The 19,410-nt window shown below is 37.9% G+C and overlaps 1 protein-coding gene across 1 annotated transcript in view; it reads right to left on the bottom strand.

The window, feature by feature from the left end:
• The window catches only part of SHISA9 (shisa family member 9), a 191,493-nt gene that overhangs the window by 4,215 nt on the left and 167,868 nt on the right, over positions 1 to 19,410 (bottom strand). Inside the window, 1 exon segment of the mRNA XM_075514830.1 lies at positions 15,806 to 15,961. Within this exon segment, the coding sequence (XP_075370945.1) occupies positions 15,806 to 15,961 (156 nt within the window).

Genomic DNA, 19,410 nt, shown 5'->3' with positions numbered 1-19,410 from the left:
ATTTGTAGAGTATACTGAGTTTTCAGATGAAAGGTGCTATAGAAGTGCCTTTTGCATTGGCTTCTGTATATAAATCAGTAAAATAGGATTTAAAGGTATCACTGTCATGTTTGCAAAAGGAGTAAAGAATTAGAATTGCAAAATTGCCAAATGAACAATAGTAAAAGGAGGGCTTTAACTCTGAGTGTTATTCTTTGTGTTCGCTCCCTCCAGTCTTGGCAGCTAATTATACAAATGTTCTCAGTTTCAATATTTTTGTAAGGTTTTTACTCCTTTAAGGTAATGCACCCACAAATTTAGTTACTGTTGTAGCTGTTCATCTGGAAAAAATGTTGAAATATGGTTTTTTTCTGACCTAAAGCATGTGCCTGGGAGGGGGGAGAACTTGGGCTTTTGTTCCTGCTGTGCATGAAATGAATAACTGAAAAAATATAGAAACAGTGTAAGGATCAAAAGCAGGACTCCTCCCTCCCAGCTGAGTGCCTTAACTATTAAGCTAAAGAGATGCTTTCTCTTCCTTTGCCATTCTAGACTTATAATTCTTGAATTTTCTTCTGCTCCACAGCACAAGTTCATCAGGATGTGAATCTGGGTGGGGACCATCCTAGGAGAAGCTGGGATGCACCTTGCTGGATAGGGAATGTAGAGTTAAATCCCACTCAGTTGGAGCAGTTGTACAACCATGAGCCTATCCTCTAAAAGGTGGATCACTCCACTCCTCACTCTTACCTGAATCCAATGATGCTTTAAAGTGGCCACAACTGTCTGTTTTATTTTGATCTTGACTTTGCCACTATTTGTGTCAAATGTCTCAGATTGGGACCCTTGCCTTATTCCCTGAATTTTGATTTTGAAAGGAGATGGGTACTAAGCTGCTTGGGATAGCAAGGTCATGAGAATGCCTAGGAAAATTTCAGTGAGTTTAGGCTCATTTAGATGAGGTGTCCAGAAAGGAATGGGCTTTTGATGGTATGTTTTGGTTCAGTTTCTCCATTCTGCCTAAATCTGTCACTAACAGAGACAAACTTTGTTCTTTCGCTGATTGGTGATTGACCATGACCAAACTTGGAAGTTTCACATATTTCTTCATAATCCACAGTTATATAACAAAAACACGTAAACCAGTGAGTCGCTTATAGACTAAATACCATGGACAAAAACATGTTTTCTTGAAAATCAGTGGCAAAAATCCTTGTAGCTGTAATAGGGCCAGGATTTCTCAGTGCGCTTATTTAAGTGTATGTTATCTGTGCTGAGAGGTGGCCCTAAAGCTATGTAATATTGTTCTGCTCCCTAAGTTAAGTGGTCTTCAAGGTGGCTGTGTAACCCCACTTTTGGCATAAAGAGTCGTCTGAACATGCATTAGCATTGTGTAATGCTTTCTTTTTCTTGTAAAATATTGCAGTTAGAAGCATTTCTTTGTAGAAAGTACAGCTAAATAAGGAGGTCTTGGGTAATTCTGAAACAGTATTTTTTTACTATTTTCCTCGTCAACAATCCTCTTATCTTTGTGGGTCCATAAAATGGCTCTGAATCCTTGCACCAGTTCTTACAGCTATGGGAGAAGCGTAGAATCCTGAAAGACAATTACGTCCTACAGCCTTTGTGAATGTAGGCACCTAGGAGTGGGAAGAAACCTCTGAAGTGAGAGAGGAGAATCCACAAAGGAGTGAGCCCTTATGAAAGCTCTAAAGACATTAAAAAGAAAAAAAAAAGCTTCAGTGAGAGCTTGCAGTCACAGTCATAAGATACAAAAATATATAGGGAACCCTGTTTCTCAGTAGATGTTTCACAGAATTGTTGTTATTGAACATATTTTAAGAACTACTTTGTGAAACGCAGAGCTTTATTCTAGCCACAAAAAGACTATTTCAAATTTAGGGCTAGAGATACAGAAAGCAAGCCAATGGAAACTGCTGGGGGACAGGATAGCGATGAAATGACTACAATGGCACACCAGATAACAGCTAAAATACGCTAACTGCCTATTTGTAGATGTTCTCTGTGTAACAGTAAAGCTATCCCTATGTAATATTTAACAGTTTATAACAAGGTTTTGCTTCTACAGCCATGACTTTGCTGAGACGTTACTGTAGTTACCTGAAGCTATGGGAACCTTACATTTCTGTCTCTAAGTAATGAAAGTGAAAACTCAAGGAAAGACGAAAGGGTAATGAATCCTGGCTCAAAGACAACACAAGAATTTTGCCCAGGGAAATACTAGGATGCCGCCTTTGGTGGTGCTGTTGTTGATCCTGTCTGAATGTGTGATTGCTTATTCATTTGCTTTTCTAAGCTGGCATCTAAGACAATATGTTCAAAGGCTTCCAAGATACAAGCCAACTCTATGTGAGAGTTTTTGCAGGAGTTCATCTGAAAATCAAAGTAGTATCATTTCTACACTAGCACAAGTTTTTTCTTTGGTGAGGGGAAAAAACTAACATGGACTGAATTCAGATTAGCTGTTCCCAGGTATGAACTGGATCTAATAAATTCACTGAAAAGTGTGTTCCATCCAGTAAAACAAATAACTAATGACCTGTCTTTTGAATGAAGGGGTTCACCAGGCATCATGGAGCACAGCAGAATTTGCTTTGCATAACATGAAGTCTACTGGAAAACAGAATACAGCTATATGTTGCAAGTAGACATGATTCTGTTCATATAATGCCAGCAGTGGGTAGCATGATATGACACATCAGTATGTGGCCAAGAGGAAGGAATGTAGCTACTTCATGGTTGGTCACTAGCTGTTCTCATCTCATGGGCACTGGAGTGGCTGTGTATAAGATGCGGCAATTTTAAACCATACTAAATTCTAAGAAAGGGCAAAGGCCATTTAAAATCATCATCCCTCCTTCTCCATTCTTGTATTGAGCTCTGAGAATGCAGAATTCAGCCTGTGGGCTGCAATGCATTGATTTCTGTCCTAAATATTTGTCTTTCTTCCCCCAAAAGTTCTAACACCAGTTTGCCTTTATTTAAGACATTCTGAAAAGGAAGATAATATTTTATGTCTGTGAATTCTTTCTCATTATTTTTATTCCCTATTACTGATAGGGGTAAAGAAAAATACGTATTGCATAGAACCACGCATAAATTACTTTCATAATTTTGGTAGAACCTACTTTTTCTGGCTCTGTGTTATTCCTCTCCTGGCCCCCTTTACCACTTTATCTATTTACTCATTTCTTACAGTGATCTGGAGAGAGACCAAGCATGAAAAGACACATCATATCAACTTTTTCTTCTGCAGACATTGTTTGAAAGGAGCTTGTCCACCTCCAGACACAAGACTGCATTTTTTTTTTTCCCAGTGAAATGAAATACTACTTTCATGATATGAGACATGAGGAAACATAAACATGTAGGCCCAAACATTTCTTCTCTTCTATTCATTACTTTCATGACAATTTCTGAAAGGCTGAAGAGGCCAGAATATTTCTGGGTTTTGAAATGCATTAGGAATGGTTTAGAATAGGAATGTAATTAGACTTGGTAAGTAGAGCCTCCAGTCTCAGCAATGTTCTCTTTATCCACTACAGGCAGCGAAGGCTGCTGCTTGGCTGGCAACGCTGAGACAGAACTTGATTAACTCCTCAGGCGCCAGACATCATGTGTGGTACCTCATGTACAGGGTTGCAGTTCCATGGAACATAAAAGTAGCCACATGTCTGTGAGCAGAAGCACCCCTCTTCTGACAATGTGCCAAAAAGTCACAGCACTGCAGTCTATTTTTTCTTTTTCTTTTTACAAACATTTATTTACTGTGTAAGTTTAGGAAGGTTTCTCTTTGCACATGTAAAACAGCTTTTCCAGTTGGGCTTTGTATACTTGACTGCATTGATTTACATAGTATTAAATTCCATATTTATGATTCAATTTTGCAAAGTGCTGCAGTGATATCATGATTTGGTTTTGGTCAAAATACTCCAGACACACACCAATGTCTGTATGAGAGACCAATGACATGTAGAATACTTGTATCTAACCAGTGTAAGAAAAACAGAGCTTTTCTGATTTACCAGAATCAATAGGTTCTGTCAACCTGGAAAAAAATGGTGGCTATATCATGTTACTGTAAATGTTTTCAGGAGACCTGAAATCTGTTGCATGCAGATAGACAAAGATCACACTACTTTGTTATATCCTCAAGTGGTTTAACATTTTAAATTCAAGCATCAAGATGTTAAATTGCTAGTTCAGTATCGTGCAATGAATGATAAACTTGAGAAGGAAATAAGATTGCCAGTTCTATTCTTGAACCAATGGATGAAATTGTAAAAGAAGTCTAAGAGAATTATGTATTCAAATATCTGACTTGTCTTTGAAAATGCAGCCAGTGGCTGTCCTGTAACTATAAATCTGTTTTTTCATTCTTTTTTTTTTTCCTAAAGGCCTCTAAGCTCATGTCCTTTCATGGCATCTACAATGGCAAATAAATATGAAAAGTTCTGCTGTGAAATATTTATTTTGTTTTATCTCATTTAGGCATATTTATCAGTTTGAGTTTTACTGGAAACCTTATACATGGTAAGAAAACTTGCCTTTTGAAATAGAAACCATCTAAGGAGTCATGCTGTCATGCTTAACTTCTGAATAAAGCATGACTGCAGCATAAACTGATTATAGAAAATGAGGGTTTGGCTTGCTTTTTAAAAATGCCGTCCAAAGCCAAAGAGGTTAACACTTAGAAGATTTGCTTAAAAGGCTTCTTCCACTTCTTCCTTCAGTAATCTTGCTTGCTTTTTCACTGGGTAGTTTTTAATGCTTCTCAAGCAAATCAGTTAGGACAAATCTGATTGTGTCAAAAGTTTGCAGCAATGCTTTCATACATCAATAATAATATGAAATTGTTTGTAACCTTTTTGGTCAGTGAGGACCTTCAGTTTGTTTAAGGGCAGGGCTTCCTAACTATTCCAGGAGCACTACTTCATTGTACATTTGCAGGAAAAGTGTGCAGTCCTGTGCAATAACAAGCCCTACTACTGCAGTTAGAGTAATTCAGGCAGTCTGTATGCAGCAATGTGCCTTGCTCCTGGGAGTGGACCGCAAACCAGGTGGACTGTCCTGGCAGGCTGCACACTGAGTAATATGTGGGTCGAGTTGGAAGAAATTTCATGGTGTTTTGCAATGTGATTCAGTGTCTAAAAATGTGTGTTTGTTTTTCCTTAAGGTGTCAATTTATCTTATTTAATGTTGATTGAAAAAGCTGTTATATTCCTGACCATGTTTATTTGTAATAACTGTTCTTAGCATGAACCTAATTTCATTTTTTTCACACATCGCTGTTGGCATTCTTCTGTGTGCTGAATTTCATTTTTGGTTTTAGTACTTTTTATTAGGTGTTTTTGTTTGTTTTAATGTACTGCTGGTTATAACTCTTAAACGTATGTTTGAATCAGCTACAAATCAGCTACAAATACTCCTAGATGTGATGATGCAGAAAGCTGCATGAGGACACAGAAGACCCAGGTCAGGTCTCTGAATACATAATTAAGATGTGGTTTTAGTGCTGAAATAAACCTGCGTTTTTCTGTCTTTCAACTGGAGTCGTATTAGATTTACACCATTATTTCTGAAGATGGGGTGAGGCCTGAAGGCTTTTTGAATTGTACTGGTTAAATGAAAAAAAGTCCCAGTGATGTAATAACTATTTTTTGTAGGAGTTATTTTTATTTGGTCTGTTTCTTAACTGCTATAATTTAAAAGAACTTTTAGCAATCATTCCAGATTGAAGTCTTTTTTTTTTTTTTTTTCCTCCCCAAAATTAGATGTGGCATAAGTTGTTTCTATTAGAAAGTTATCTTATTCTATTCTTTTTGCCAGAAGGAATCCTTTTCAAGAGAGAGTTATTAAGCAAGAGAAAAAAAATTTGGAAGTAATTCCATAGCTGTACTTGCACACATTCAGTTCTGTTTTTTAATTCTCCTTTCCTTCTCTTCCTGTTTCCCTCCTATTAGACTGCATGGCATTTGTATTATTAAAGTCCTGTGCATAATTGTCAGAGGTTTCCAAAACAGACGTGTGTCAAACTGAAAAGAAATAATGTTCCCTAGCAATTGCCACACTTGCACTGTCAGAAGAAAATCAGTTTCATAAGGTTTCCATACAGATTGGGCAAACCCAAAGGCAAAGCAGAACTAAGGCCTGCTCTGAACAGAACCCTCTGAGTAGCCTCCACATAAAGCAAAAGCATTTGTGACTGACAGTCAAGGAAGAATCAGTAACGAAGCTCACTTCAATGAATATTTAATAGTGCACGCACACAAGACTTCTGCCATATCGGGAGTCTTCAGCTCCCACCTCTACCTTTTTTTCCAGGAACTGCAATCATAACCATCACTTGTGAAAATGAGAACCAGCAGTGCTGAGCTGCAGATCTTCCTCCCCCGCTGTGGCAGGTCCCTTGCCAGGGAAGGTGAACTTTTCGCAGGAGCACCTTCCATACACTAGAAAGCTTTGCAAACTTTCCCACTATAAAAATTACCTATTGTATTTAATATTATCACTAGGATGGGACAGACTCAGCTTCTCTTTTCCCCTTATCCTTCTTCAAATAAGCTGTCAGGGGAAGGACTTCTGGAAAAATTAACTGTGTGCATTACAAATCATGTTATTGCTTTCCTCCCTCCATGCCTCAAGACCTTTGTTATTATAGTATGAATGTGTAGGAGTAAAGCAATGATCTCTGTGGCTTTTATCTATGTAATTTCGCTCTTAAACACATTTACTATCTTTAGAAGATCCTGTGGAGAACCAAAATAGCAGATAACTGCTGCTATTTATATTATATTGTTAATAAGGGATTCATTCCTATCAGTTGTCTTACTAGTCTTCATTGGTATTCATGGGTAATTCTGAAGAACATCACACTACTGCTGTTGACATATATTCATGTACAAAGCTGAAGAGTATTAAAGCTTCTCTGGTTTCAGTTTTTGAATCTGGTTAGAACCAAAAAAAGTATTATTTGTTTACTTAAGTAAACTGAACTTGCAACAAAGTAATCCTCATAACTGCTTATAATGACCAAGCCAAACCCAAATGCCTGTTCGTGTCACAAACATTGTGAATACAACAGACTTGAATTAAACGGTTTAAAGCTCTGTTGTTCATGTGGAGGCAGAGTCTGATGTACCTGACGAAATAATACTTTCATAGAAAAATAACCTAAATTGTGAATCAGTAGAACCATGGGAAATAAAGTAGGAATATAGGAATTGAAATCTGTTTCTCACTGAGTTTGCCTTTCAAACTCAAAATTCCTAAATTTATTCCTGAATTAAGCATATTGATTGTAGAGGGATTTCAGAATTGTACTCTCTGGCTTCATTCCATTATTCTTGTTCTCTTTGGTCAGTTATTGGGAAAATTTAAATCAAAGCCCTTCCTTAAAAAGCTACTTTTCATGTTCACCTTTTGAGTTTTAAAAAGAAAAAATCCTGGATCAATCATTATGACATGATTTATATTTGAATATTGTCAGCCTGAAAGACTACTTAATAAATAGAAGTGGTCCCCAAAAGCCTTTAGTTAGAGAAACTTTTAATTTAATTCAAGAAAATTCTCTCCAAGACTTTTTCCCCAGAATTCATCCAAAGTTGACACTTTGAAATAATTTAGAACTTCACTTCCATGTGCTGAGTTTAGAACACTTTCGAAGCACTTCAGGTATTTTAAAATGGTGATGAATTCAAGGCAGATTCTCAAAATGTCTGTTAATTTTTTGAAAAACATCTGTGGGGGGATTTGGGTCACCAGTAAAGTTATAAGTTTTGATAATTTGGCACCTCTGAGAACCACTTGCAGGTTATCGCATGTTGAGCACCTGTATGAAACTCTTATTGCAAAAATATTGCCATAAATGACCTGCACAGCTAATAGTCCAGGAGGAAAGAATGAGTGGAGTATGGTCAGAACAACTAGTGCAATTGATGTGTAGGCTCCATGGTTGGAAATGTAAAAATCATGCTTCACATTAAATCTAGACTTTAGCTGGGATTGCACAGTGTTGCTATTTATCTGCAAGTATTCACAATTATTTTCATATCTTTATGATCAACCTCTACTGTTAAATAATCAATACAAATTTGCATTGCAGAATGAGAAGTATGTTTATATGTTTATAGTGCAAAATAAAATAGTTACGGAGAAGGATGTTTAAGAAGGGTTGCAAGTGAAAATGCTTAACATTGTTAGACTTTGTCTTCACGTGAGCTGAGCTTTGCTTTTTATTGGTTCACTTTTATTTAGTCGTATAGCCTAAGCGTAAAGTTTCACTCACTCATGTCTTCGCTTAATGTGTAAAAAAATCTCATACATAATTCGTTAACGTTTCATAGAGATAGGTTTGAATAACCCATGCTTGATTTAGATGTACTAGTTTCCTTCCTGTGGCCATCACTGATCTCAATAGATGGAAATAAAGCTGGCTATTGTAAGCTTGTTACCTCTGAAGACTACAGTCTTCAAAGACAAAAGACAAGCAAAAGACAGTAAAAAAACCTGAAAAACAAGCATTCTCTAGTGGTCAACTGGACTCACGTTACTGTTATTTTAGATCTGCCCATTGTGTGTTATAAAAAGTAGAAAATTACTTTTCATTTCATTTTGATCCATTATCACATAATAAGGATTTTAAAAATCAACTAGTTTCCAGAGAACCAACCTAATACTTAGTGGAAGGGTTTGAGTTCTCTATGATGTATAACTACAAATATGATCTGAACTTTTATGACTTTATTGGTGATGGTTTCATTTTCACTGTTTTAAATATATGCTGGTAACAAGAAAAAATGGCTGTTTCTCCATTGTAGGGAATTGACTGTAGGGAACATGGGTGGAAAGAATATCAGTTTCAAGAACAAGAATTAAGGATGCACAGATTTAAATTTGCTAATTTGGCATGAAAAATAGGTTAAGAATTTAATAGATCCTTTTAAACATTCTTCATCCACCATCAAACCAGGTAGTGGACCAAATTCAGACAAAACAAGTTCACTAGCTGTGAATCCAACCCAAAAAAGTAAAAATCCTGAGATAAACCTAAACCAAATGGACCTCAAGGTCACATTTCCTTTCTTTCACAAGTTCAATGTGTTGCTAAAGTCTTAAAAATGAGACAACATAGATGGAAATGTTTAAGAGCATCTTATTTTTGTGTTTAAACTGCTTTTTGTAAAAGGACTATTTGCAGCCTAGATTTCACTTCTGCTGAGACCAACATATCCACGAAGAGTGTATCCCCAAAGAGTTACCTTTTCACAGCTCTGTTTATTTGCTAAAGGATGGCATGAGCAATGGCTGCTTGGATGTCTGATTACTTACAGCAGAATTCCCCAACCTCAGAAAGAATATAATCTTGTAAATTTTATAGTAAAATGTTGTTTCTTTAAAAGGCTGTAAAAGAATGTCAGCAATGCAGCTGATCTTGCTCAAGATACTGAGGCTTTGCACAAACGACATATTTATAATTAAAATACGGCTACCTCACTGGAAGAAGAAATGAGTGTGCTGGATGATAAAATAAGAAAAAATTTTTGATCAAGACTCCCCAAGCATTTTTTATTTACCCATGACAGAGTGCCTGTGGGTATCTGAAGTGAATTTGGTAAATAACAGAGAAAACAATTAAATGATTTAGTGGAAGTAAGAAAAGGTCTTGAAAGTCTGCACACACTGGGCAGGATGTGAAGTTTGGAGAGTCTCAGCAGAAGACATAGGTGGAACAAGTGACACTGCCACTTCATCTACTTGGGAAATGGGAAGGCTGAGGGAACAGTGCTAGCAGGGGGGCTGGTAAAGTGAGGCTTGCTACTGAGTGCTTCTTAGCTTTTCTCCTGTGCCTGAAGGAGAAGCAAGGATTAAAGTATGAAAGACTTCCTGAACAAATGAACACTCAAAACCTTCAAATTCTCCAGCCACACTAGGCTAAGTAAATAATAATAATAAAAAGATACCAAGCTTTTATGTCATACTTCCTTGAGACAGATCCGTAGTTCCAGTGTTGAATTGGGCAGATTGCCTAGTCTAGCATTATCCATGACATGAACATACCTCTAGATATATGAAATCATTAACTGACTCACCCTCTGGATATGACAAATGATGCATTAATCTGTACTTCCCTGTCTGTTTTCATGGTGTTAAATCCAGGGAGCTACTCCCATGTCCCAGATTTTTTTAATCCATTTTTGTGCAACTGCTTATGGAAGTAGTAGCTGAAAATTTCTTTACTCTCTGAAATGAAAGCACAATTCCTTTTTAAGCCTTCCAAAGAAACATGAATATTTACCTGACAGTGTAACAGTGTGTTTGGTATAGGAAAGTCAAGCAACACAAACATATTGTGTCCCATAATTCTGTAGTTCTACTTTTTCTAAAAGTTGACTGTATCAACCCCTGTGAATGCATGGGCAGGCCTTTTTCCCTGTTGTGTGTTCTCATTTTTCCTATTACAGTATTTCTTTCTCAGCCCTCCCTGTCTTTGTACAGAGGCCCCTGAGGCAGAGCACAATGAACTATAGGGAACGGTACAGAATCTCATCTTCTGGTGAGATAGGTATCAGATTCTTAGGGGGCAGTTGTGAAGTCACTTCTATTCTCATAAGACGGCTCTTGTATCAGCATAGAGTTACAATCATTTCTATGGAAATTGAAGATCTGAAGCTTATGAGAAGGCACCACCAAATTTCACATCAGACAGGAGGATGGTTCAAAGATAACACCTTAGAGTTAACCTTATGGTCATCTTCCCCTTTGGATCCTTCTGTGTGTGTAGATGTAAAGGACAAACAAACCAGATGGTTTTCTCACATGCTTCACCTTTTTGAGGGAGATGTTGCCTTGTGCACTTGCGGCCACAATATTTTCTACGTAGTAATAGTGACTTAAACAGGAGATATTTATTCTTTGAGTGTCACATTTGCAGAATCTCAGTTTGGAGTTTTGCAGCTGCAAGCAGAGCTGGAGCACTGTCTAATTTTTCCTTTGGGATCAAAGAACTGTGAAGCTTCAAGAAATGCTGGGAGCTTTAGACTCAGAGATGTGATGGTGAGTCTGCTGCCAATTATATCCTCCTTCTAGCTTCACTATATCCAATCAATTACTTCTGATTTCATCCCACAGGAGACTACAACTCCCAGCATCACTGAAGGCTTTCTGGGTCTGAGTTTCAGGGAGGAATTCTGTCCATTGTGTTTTGGTTTTTGGGTTTGTTTGTTGTTGGTTTTTTTTTTTTTTTTTTTTACAAAAATTTTAACTGGCCGAGTTATCTCATCTTAAGTCATGCCCAGTCAGTTCCTCAAAGGTTTGTGTGTGTATGAGTGTGTGAGAGAGGGGAAGAAGAAAGTTTATGAAAGAAATATAAAAACGTGTTAAACTGTAGAAATACTTGTAGTCTCAGTTTTTACACGTATGTCTGTACACCTCTCCAGCAGCTGAGTGATCTTTCTCCCAGTCCTGCAGGACTTTAGAAAGTTGGGTTTGAGGTATTTTTTAATTTTTGCAAGAAGTTCTAAAGAAAGTTAGTTGCTTTGCACTCCCTGAAACCCAGGAAAGAAAATTAACTGTTACTGAGCCAGGCTCGCAGAACAACGTGACTGAATAAATATAACGAATGCCTCAGGATAGTGAGGCTAATTTGAGCTCTAGGAAACTCTTATTAAGCAACAGGATGGAGTCCTACTCTTACAGCTTAGCAGAGTGGAATTTGAAGTTGGATTGTTCATACTTTCTGAATGAGCGTCCAAATGATGTGTATAAAAATTTGTGATGAGCTACCTTTGTACATCCCGGAACTTGAATTTCATGAAGGTGTTCAGATACAAGATCTCCATCCACTTGTAGCTTTAAGTATGTGAGGATTGCTTAAGTGAGCAATAACCATTTAAGCATGGAGTAAACACATGGTTGATGAACTGGAAATAAGAATTTATGCAGAAAATCCTCGTTCTGCACTTTTCACATAAATAATCAAATACTGCAAAAGCACTGAAGGAAACCAGGATCATGTGGTCTCAGGTGACCAAAAAATTGCAGTATCTAAACACTGTGTGTTTTACTGCCACACAACATTCAGTGACTGCTTTTGGTGGGACTGGACTTAGAGCTTGTTAACCCTTTTCCCTCAGATACAGTCTCTGACATTCCTTGGTGGGACAAATTTAGCACTGTTGAAAAAAGATTCTCTGGCTCAAAAATGGACAAATAATGGATGAACAGATCAATCAGTCATCACATCAGTCAGCACCTATCAGTCAGTCAGATAGGCTAGAGCTGCTAGGAGATGGATTGCTTATCTGTTCTTTCAGGAAGTGCATGTTGTTCTGTCTCATTTCCAAGGGGTCCTGTGCCTTCTGCTGATTATTCCCTGGTGGTGTATGTGTTAAGGTAGAAGGAGTCAAATTCTGGTGCAATGAGGAAAACAGTAAGTAAATCTCAACTCACTATTACCTTGTTGTACTCCAAGCACTCAACTGAGAATATAAAATAGGCACAGAACATCCTCGCATTATTCAGAGATGTAAATGCCAGCAGACAGTAAGAGGAAAAGGTGAATTTGGTCAGTGGCCACTGGTCAGTACTTCAGGAATTCTGGAGGCTGCAACGAAATCCTGACAAGAAATGAGGAAAATATCCTCCTCCATTGAGTGTGTAAGGGTTTGGCTGTGCAGTTTGAACTGGTTCACATGAAAATATTTTGCTTTTTAAATAAAACACATCCACATTGGCATTTTCAACTCTCTTCTCCCCTGTTGTGCTGAATCAGACACTCTGCAATGCACATGTCGCATTGCATACATGCGTGAACAGTCCAAATTCAAATTGTACGCTGCTAAACTGTATGATTTGGAGTCTAGTGTGTAGCTTTAAAATAGCTTTCCAGGGATCAGCTTGGCCTCACTACCAAGGTATTGGTCATTCTCATTCAGTAGCACAATGCAAATTAATAGCAATGGCACTGTTGTCTCTTTTTTTCACAAGCGCTTGAGTCTTAGGTACTGAATTCAGTGCAGGTCCGGAACATGATCCAGAACAGAGATTACAGTGACTCGCTATTTTTCCATGAACTGAATTTTCACAGCAGGCGGTCACTCAGGGATGAGTAGCTCACTTCTAAAATTAGACAGCCAAATTTTTAGGACATCTGTAGTTCAGAAGAAAGCAGCTGTGTGGAAATTAATTTAATACTGCCTCTGGTAAAGCATCACTTTTTCAGTTATCTAAACTTCTTACCACTTACGGCCACATTATGATGAGTGATATTAATGTACTATAGCTACAGTTGCTACAAAGCAATAGGAATGCTTCTTCCTCCACGCCACCCCCCATTAAAGAAAAGAATTAAGCACAGTGGACTACACCCAAACAATGGGATCATGCAGAGTAAGAGGTACTTAAATGAATATGGTTTGCCTCAAATGCATGGAGGAATACAGAACACATCCCTTTTTAAATTTCTGTTGTGGTAAATGAATCCACCCTCAAGCCACTATCAATGAATGCAAAGGGAAACGGACTACACGCACTCATTAACCTGCTAGGGGGATCAGTAAATGTGACTCTGAATGTTAGCATATGAAAAATGCCATCACTCTGTGACATGAATACCGGGTCAGGCTGAACTCAGTCTATGTCCATTTCTTCAAAAGATGTTGTCAGGTTAAATTTATATTGGTGGGCCTGATGTAGGCTAGTTGCTGTTTCCTCTCAGAGATCTCATAAAGCCAATACGAACTCTGCAATGTGCGGTCTGGCTAGCTTGATGTCAGCGTGGTCACAAACCCAGGCCTGGCTGGCATCATGGAAAAACTGCTTTGTGATCTTGGCATGTACTCAAAAGGTGCCTCTTGGGAGGAATCATGGCCTTGAGCGTCTGAAAATGGCTAAAAACTGAGCATATTTAACTGTTGCTCCATACAACTAGACAGAAGGTGTGAATGTATAACAGTTTCAAAATCTCTATTGTTTTCTGCTGAAAAGTTTGGATAACAACGCAGCACTTCTATACTTTTCTTGTGAAAATTCACCTGAATCTAAAACTTGGCTAATGTGGTCTAAGACCAGTAGATCTACACGGAAAAAAAGAGAGAGGGGATAGGAAGGATAGGGGAAAAGCAGGGAAGATGGTGCAATCCTCCTGGAAGAAAACGTCCCTGAAAGTTATGTTTAATTTAGTTTAAGATTCTGAGAGGCATTATACAACTTCTGGAGCTGAAGTGCACAATCTTTCAAGGCTGGTTTAACTGTATGGTTATAATCTAGCTGCATTAAAAATTTGTACTCAGACACCCAAGAAATATCTAAGTTCTAATTTAATAATAATTAAAAAAAAAAAAAATCAGTCACTCTTGGGCAGATGAGAGAAGTTTCTTTTGAGTGTTTTATCTCTCGTTTTATTATGCTTAAGTACCTTTTAGCTTTGATGATTGGCTTGACCTAAATTGATATCTGAAAAAGAAGCCTGATATCAGTGCGTAAATCTGTGATAATCATCACATCATTACACAGTATCACCTTTTGAAGAAGGAATTGTAAAGCTATTCTGTCTGTATTAAAAATTCAGTAGAAAGGTATTAACCCTTGTCTTTTATAAACAGATTAAAAAATGCCACTTGTGAGAAATAAAAATGGCAAGCTACAGCAAAGCTAAACTATTTGAGATGGGACTTTGATGTACATTTTGTTAGAGGTCTGCTATCCTGAAGTTCAGATAAAGGAACGTCAGTTTGCAATGAAAAATTTGTCTGGCGTGATGAATACTATAGATTCTTAAGACAATGTTCTCAGCTGTTCTGCTGTTTTTCTGAGCCACATAACTTTGTCTGGAAATAAGCAGTGTGATACTGCTCTAAATTCATGCAGAAATTATGTTAACATCCGTATGTGTAAGCTGAGCAAGGGTAAGTGAGAAGCTGTTTATGAACAGAGCCCCCAGTCCTTAATTTATTATTGTCTAGAAGGGGCCTGAAATGTGAGGTGATAAAGGCTTTCTGTCTTCACATGGTGTGCAGCAGGTATTTATAGCCCTTGAAAAGTATTATCAACTTATGCTTGCAATATGAAAATTATGCTGAAATCTTTATCCACTATTGTCCTTTTCCCTCCTCACAACTGTTTCTTTGAGGATGTTCTCCCATTTGCTTAAAATAATAGTGTATGACATTAATCAGTCACAGAAAATAGCCACCACTGGGATCTTTATTAGGAGCTTTATGATGCACTAATTGTTTGAAATTGTAAGGCCTCAGAATATTCCTCCAGTGACCTACTAATGCACATCCTGCAGAAAATGTGAAAGCTCTTACTTCAGAAGTATACAAGGGCCTTCTCTTTTCTGAAGTGTTTAGCAGGTGTCTAAATTATATGCTTTAAATTTGCAACATATCTGATGTTTTTCTCTCTCTCATTTGTGCAGGTAGGTATGGAAAATACATACCGAAATGCATAGGTAGGCATATTCAGGGCATAAAGAACTAGGGCTGAACACTATGCATGTAACATAGGTGAAACTCACTGAAAAATGGTGTACAGTAGGTATGGTGTGTTTTTGTATGCATATATAGACACACATGTATACGATCACCAATTCTTACACATAATTATTTTATGACTAATTGTAGTCCCCCTGTTAACTTTTAATACATTTCCAACTAACATGATATTCTATATGAAATTCTATCATGAAGTAGTCCAGATGAGCAAGACTTTGTTTTTAACTTTGAAGCAGAATGTCAGCTGACAACAGCAAATGCAACATACTGATCTAAAGGAGAAGTCATGCATCATGTTGCTTACTTACCGACTGCCTTTAGAGAGGCGTACTTGTTAAGCTCTTTGCCTGGGGGCTGTTGCTCATATGGGTTTGTGATCTGTCCCAGGCTGGGATATGAATGTTGATGTGCCATCTGAGGAAGGAGGGGAGATGTTGGGATGACATTATTCATCTGTGGTGGATCTGTATTAAAGAAAATCGACAAGTATTAAGAAAAAAATAAATCAGTCTTAAGGTTTTAACATCATTACCCAGTACAGATTAGACAGGATATGTCATGAGATTTAATGCAACAAAACACTATTTACTACAAAGTGGGAGTTTGAATACAGCAAACCTGTACTTCAAACAGTTAATGGCATGATTAAAGGCTGACGACTGATTGTAGCAGTACATGCTAACTTTTGTATAGAAAAGATCTTTGAACTAAAAAATAGGTTTTCAAAACAATTGAACACCAACACAAAGACTGAATTTCCTGCAGCACTAGGATACAAACCCAAACTTGAAGTTTATTCCAAGTAGCTTGAATACAGGGCAGTAGTACCACTCCGTGCAGTTAAATAGCCAGGCTAATTTAAATTGGCTCAGGCAGGCCTGCACATACGCAGTTACACTGCTTTTAATACCAGAACCAGCTTGGTTATTTGCACAGCATTATGTTGTGTTCTGTAGACATGCCCCACAGTGCAGAATGTGCAATTTTGGCTCATGACTATCATTAGGTAATTTCTTCAAAGCTCACACTTTGTCCTTATGTTTTCTCCTTTTCCCTGGCAGTAGGTATCACAGTATCGTACCGAGATAACATTTTTGGTAGCAGACATACCTAAAAGCAGGAGCTAGCTACTGCTTATGTACACTTTTATACCAGCGCTCACCCCGTATCCATTCTGTAGTTGATTTGCTCCTTTATAGCAGAGAATACAGCCTGGATACTTTTCTCCCTAAGATATACCATAATTTATTATTTGTTTCTAATGTTTGATTCCAGCCTCTAAAAAGTTTGGTCAGAATTGTATGCTCCACTCAATTTGCAAACCTAAATTTCAACAGATTTCAACATGCTCAGCATATCTTTTTGGCTGAGTCTTTCTCCAGGCTGTGTATTTTGAGATATTTGGAGCTGATTGTTAATCCTTGAACCTTAGCATGGCTTCTGAAATCACAGACGAGTGCATTTTTCTCCTGCAATGAAACCATGGTGCTGAATTGGTGACAATACAGTAACTCCCACAGCATCAAGCACAGGCTTATGATCATGTAGAAAGAAAGCTGGGCAGTTAGGGGAAAGAAGGCTTTTTATGATGGAGTGAGTGGACCCACCCCCCAAGTGCCCACGGGATCTGGCAGGAGCTAAATATCCCTGCAATGTGCCAGGATTTTAAGGGAATTGAGCCACTTGGCTTTCCACAACTCATTAATGAAGCTGAGTGCGTGAGCAGGAGCTCTGAAGCCAGTTAACAGATTTACTGCTGGGAGAAAAAAGGAAAGCTAAGGCGTTTTTTAACTTTCTTCTTCACCATTGCTGCTGTCTGGTGCAATCTGTGTTGTTCAGGCTGAGGCTGCCCCTGCCTCTGCAGAGCAGTGTAATCACATCCTCCTCCCACATACAAACAAGTTGTGAGGGCACCTCGAGGCAACTCAAGAAAAATGGTAGAAGTGCTACTGTCTAATAACAGTATGATTCTTCTTGCTGTTACTGGTTATTAATAGGGAAAAAACTGGTTGTGGATAGTAGGTAGAGCTGAACGAGAAATTATTTTCCCATAACAAAAGAGTTTTTCAGTAACTGGTTTTTTTCTTTTACCAAACAAATGAAATCTGAAGTTGGACTTTCTTTTGCAAATATTGTGTCAGATCAGGAGAAACATTTTCTTATGATTTCAAAATTATATATATATATAGAATAAGTTGGCTCGCTTTTTAAAAGAGAAATGTTATTTTGGATTGAAACCCAGAAAATCTTCTGTTCCAGAATTCCCCCAAAAAGTATTGGAACACTTTTTGAATCTTTTTTAATAGGTTTACCTTGAAAGGGTAAGTTTGTTAAGTCAACCCTTTCACTGAAACAGTTGTTATTTTTATGAATTGCTATTTTCTAATAAATAAAAGCTCTCAGTAAGTTTCTGTTCAGCTATAGTACTGGTATGTCTGATGTAACTAAGTGGAGTGACTCTTCTCTTAGAGCAAGAGTTCACAAAATCCTATTCCGTTCCCATTCTATCTCTCGAGTACAGCTGAGGAAAGCCTCTTACTCTAATGGCTTGAACCATAAAATAGCTGCCCATTCTTTCCAAACCATCCATATCTTCCAAATATGACTGGTTCCATATCCATATCCAACCATATCTTCCAAATATGATATGGTCTCTCTTATGGTTGCATCTACAAGCACACTTTTGAGGAGGAATGCTAGCACAGCTGTATTTCAGTAACAGGGCAGCTCTAAAGATACCAGCATGGGTGGGACCTTTAATATAAGGAAGGTGTCAACCTTTTACAACTACATTCCCTAATTTTTTTTCTGCGTAGATCTAAATCAGCACTTTGTAGATGCTACCACCACAAAGTTCCCTTGTGGCAATTCTTATTATTCAGTCTGTCAAAACATCATGATTTCACTGTGATGAAAGTATTGTGTGCACCAGTATTTCTACACTCACTGCTGAAGTGACTTGCAGCTGTGGAGACCTGCAAAAACAACATAAATAAGGTGTAGTTAACCAGGACTGTTTTCTACCTCTGTCTCTTACTTACACCTATCATTTTTACTCTGTCATCTCTTTAAATGTAGTGAAGAAAGTTGCCCCAGAAATGTACTGGAGAAGATTAATTAGGTGTACTTGTTTTTCGTCCAGGTGTTCGGTGGCAGACTCTTGTCACTAGGTTGCTGGGTTACTAATGTTGCTGGGGTTTGGTTCTTTGCATGTTTATGAAGATGTAAAGAAACATGTTTTCCATTTCCAGATAATCTTTGACTTCTCTTTTGTCTTGTTAAAAGCCCAGAACTCTCCTGAATTATGAATTTCAGGTAAATTAATGACAGTCATTCTTTCACTGCTGCACTGACTGCACAGTGCCCCTCACTCATACCCAGATGCTTACACAGGACTAAGTCATCACATAGAAGACACAGTTCAAATTACTCATTCAATTGGCCATTTGCACAAAGTAAATTAAGCAAAAGGCCAAACTCTGGCAAAGTGCATTGAACTACATTGAAGAAAGATTCCTGTTTATAAAGAGACTCCCATTGGAATGGGCTCCTAGGGCCTAAAAGGAAAATCTCAGCGTGATATATACATCTGTCTAAATCTGAATCATACTAAATTGTAGTCTAACTGGCCACAACTGGTGAATGTTACATTTGTTTGCAAGCTCACTAAACTGTGTGTGATCTGATTCCATATCTCTGGGTTTCTAGAAATAAGTGAGCAAATGGGACACTTACGTTGTTTTCTCCACACATAGCTAATGTAATGGTGATGGGTAAATTCACCTAGACTTGGATGCTATTTAGGAAGTGTTCATAATTGAAGCAACAGTGGCATAATGCAAATTCTGCAGCAGGCATGGTGGTGGGGAGTGTGCGTCTAATCACGGAGGGGAGACCAGGCTCAGCGGTGAGC

Source organism: Mycteria americana, chromosome 12, assembly GCF_035582795.1.
Source record: "Mycteria americana isolate JAX WOST 10 ecotype Jacksonville Zoo and Gardens chromosome 12, USCA_MyAme_1.0, whole genome shotgun sequence".
NCBI classification, from domain to species: Eukaryota; Metazoa; Chordata; class Aves; order Ciconiiformes; family Ciconiidae; genus Mycteria; species Mycteria americana.
Note: the sequence above shows the minus strand (reverse complement) of the source record. Positions and strands in the feature narration are given on the sequence as shown.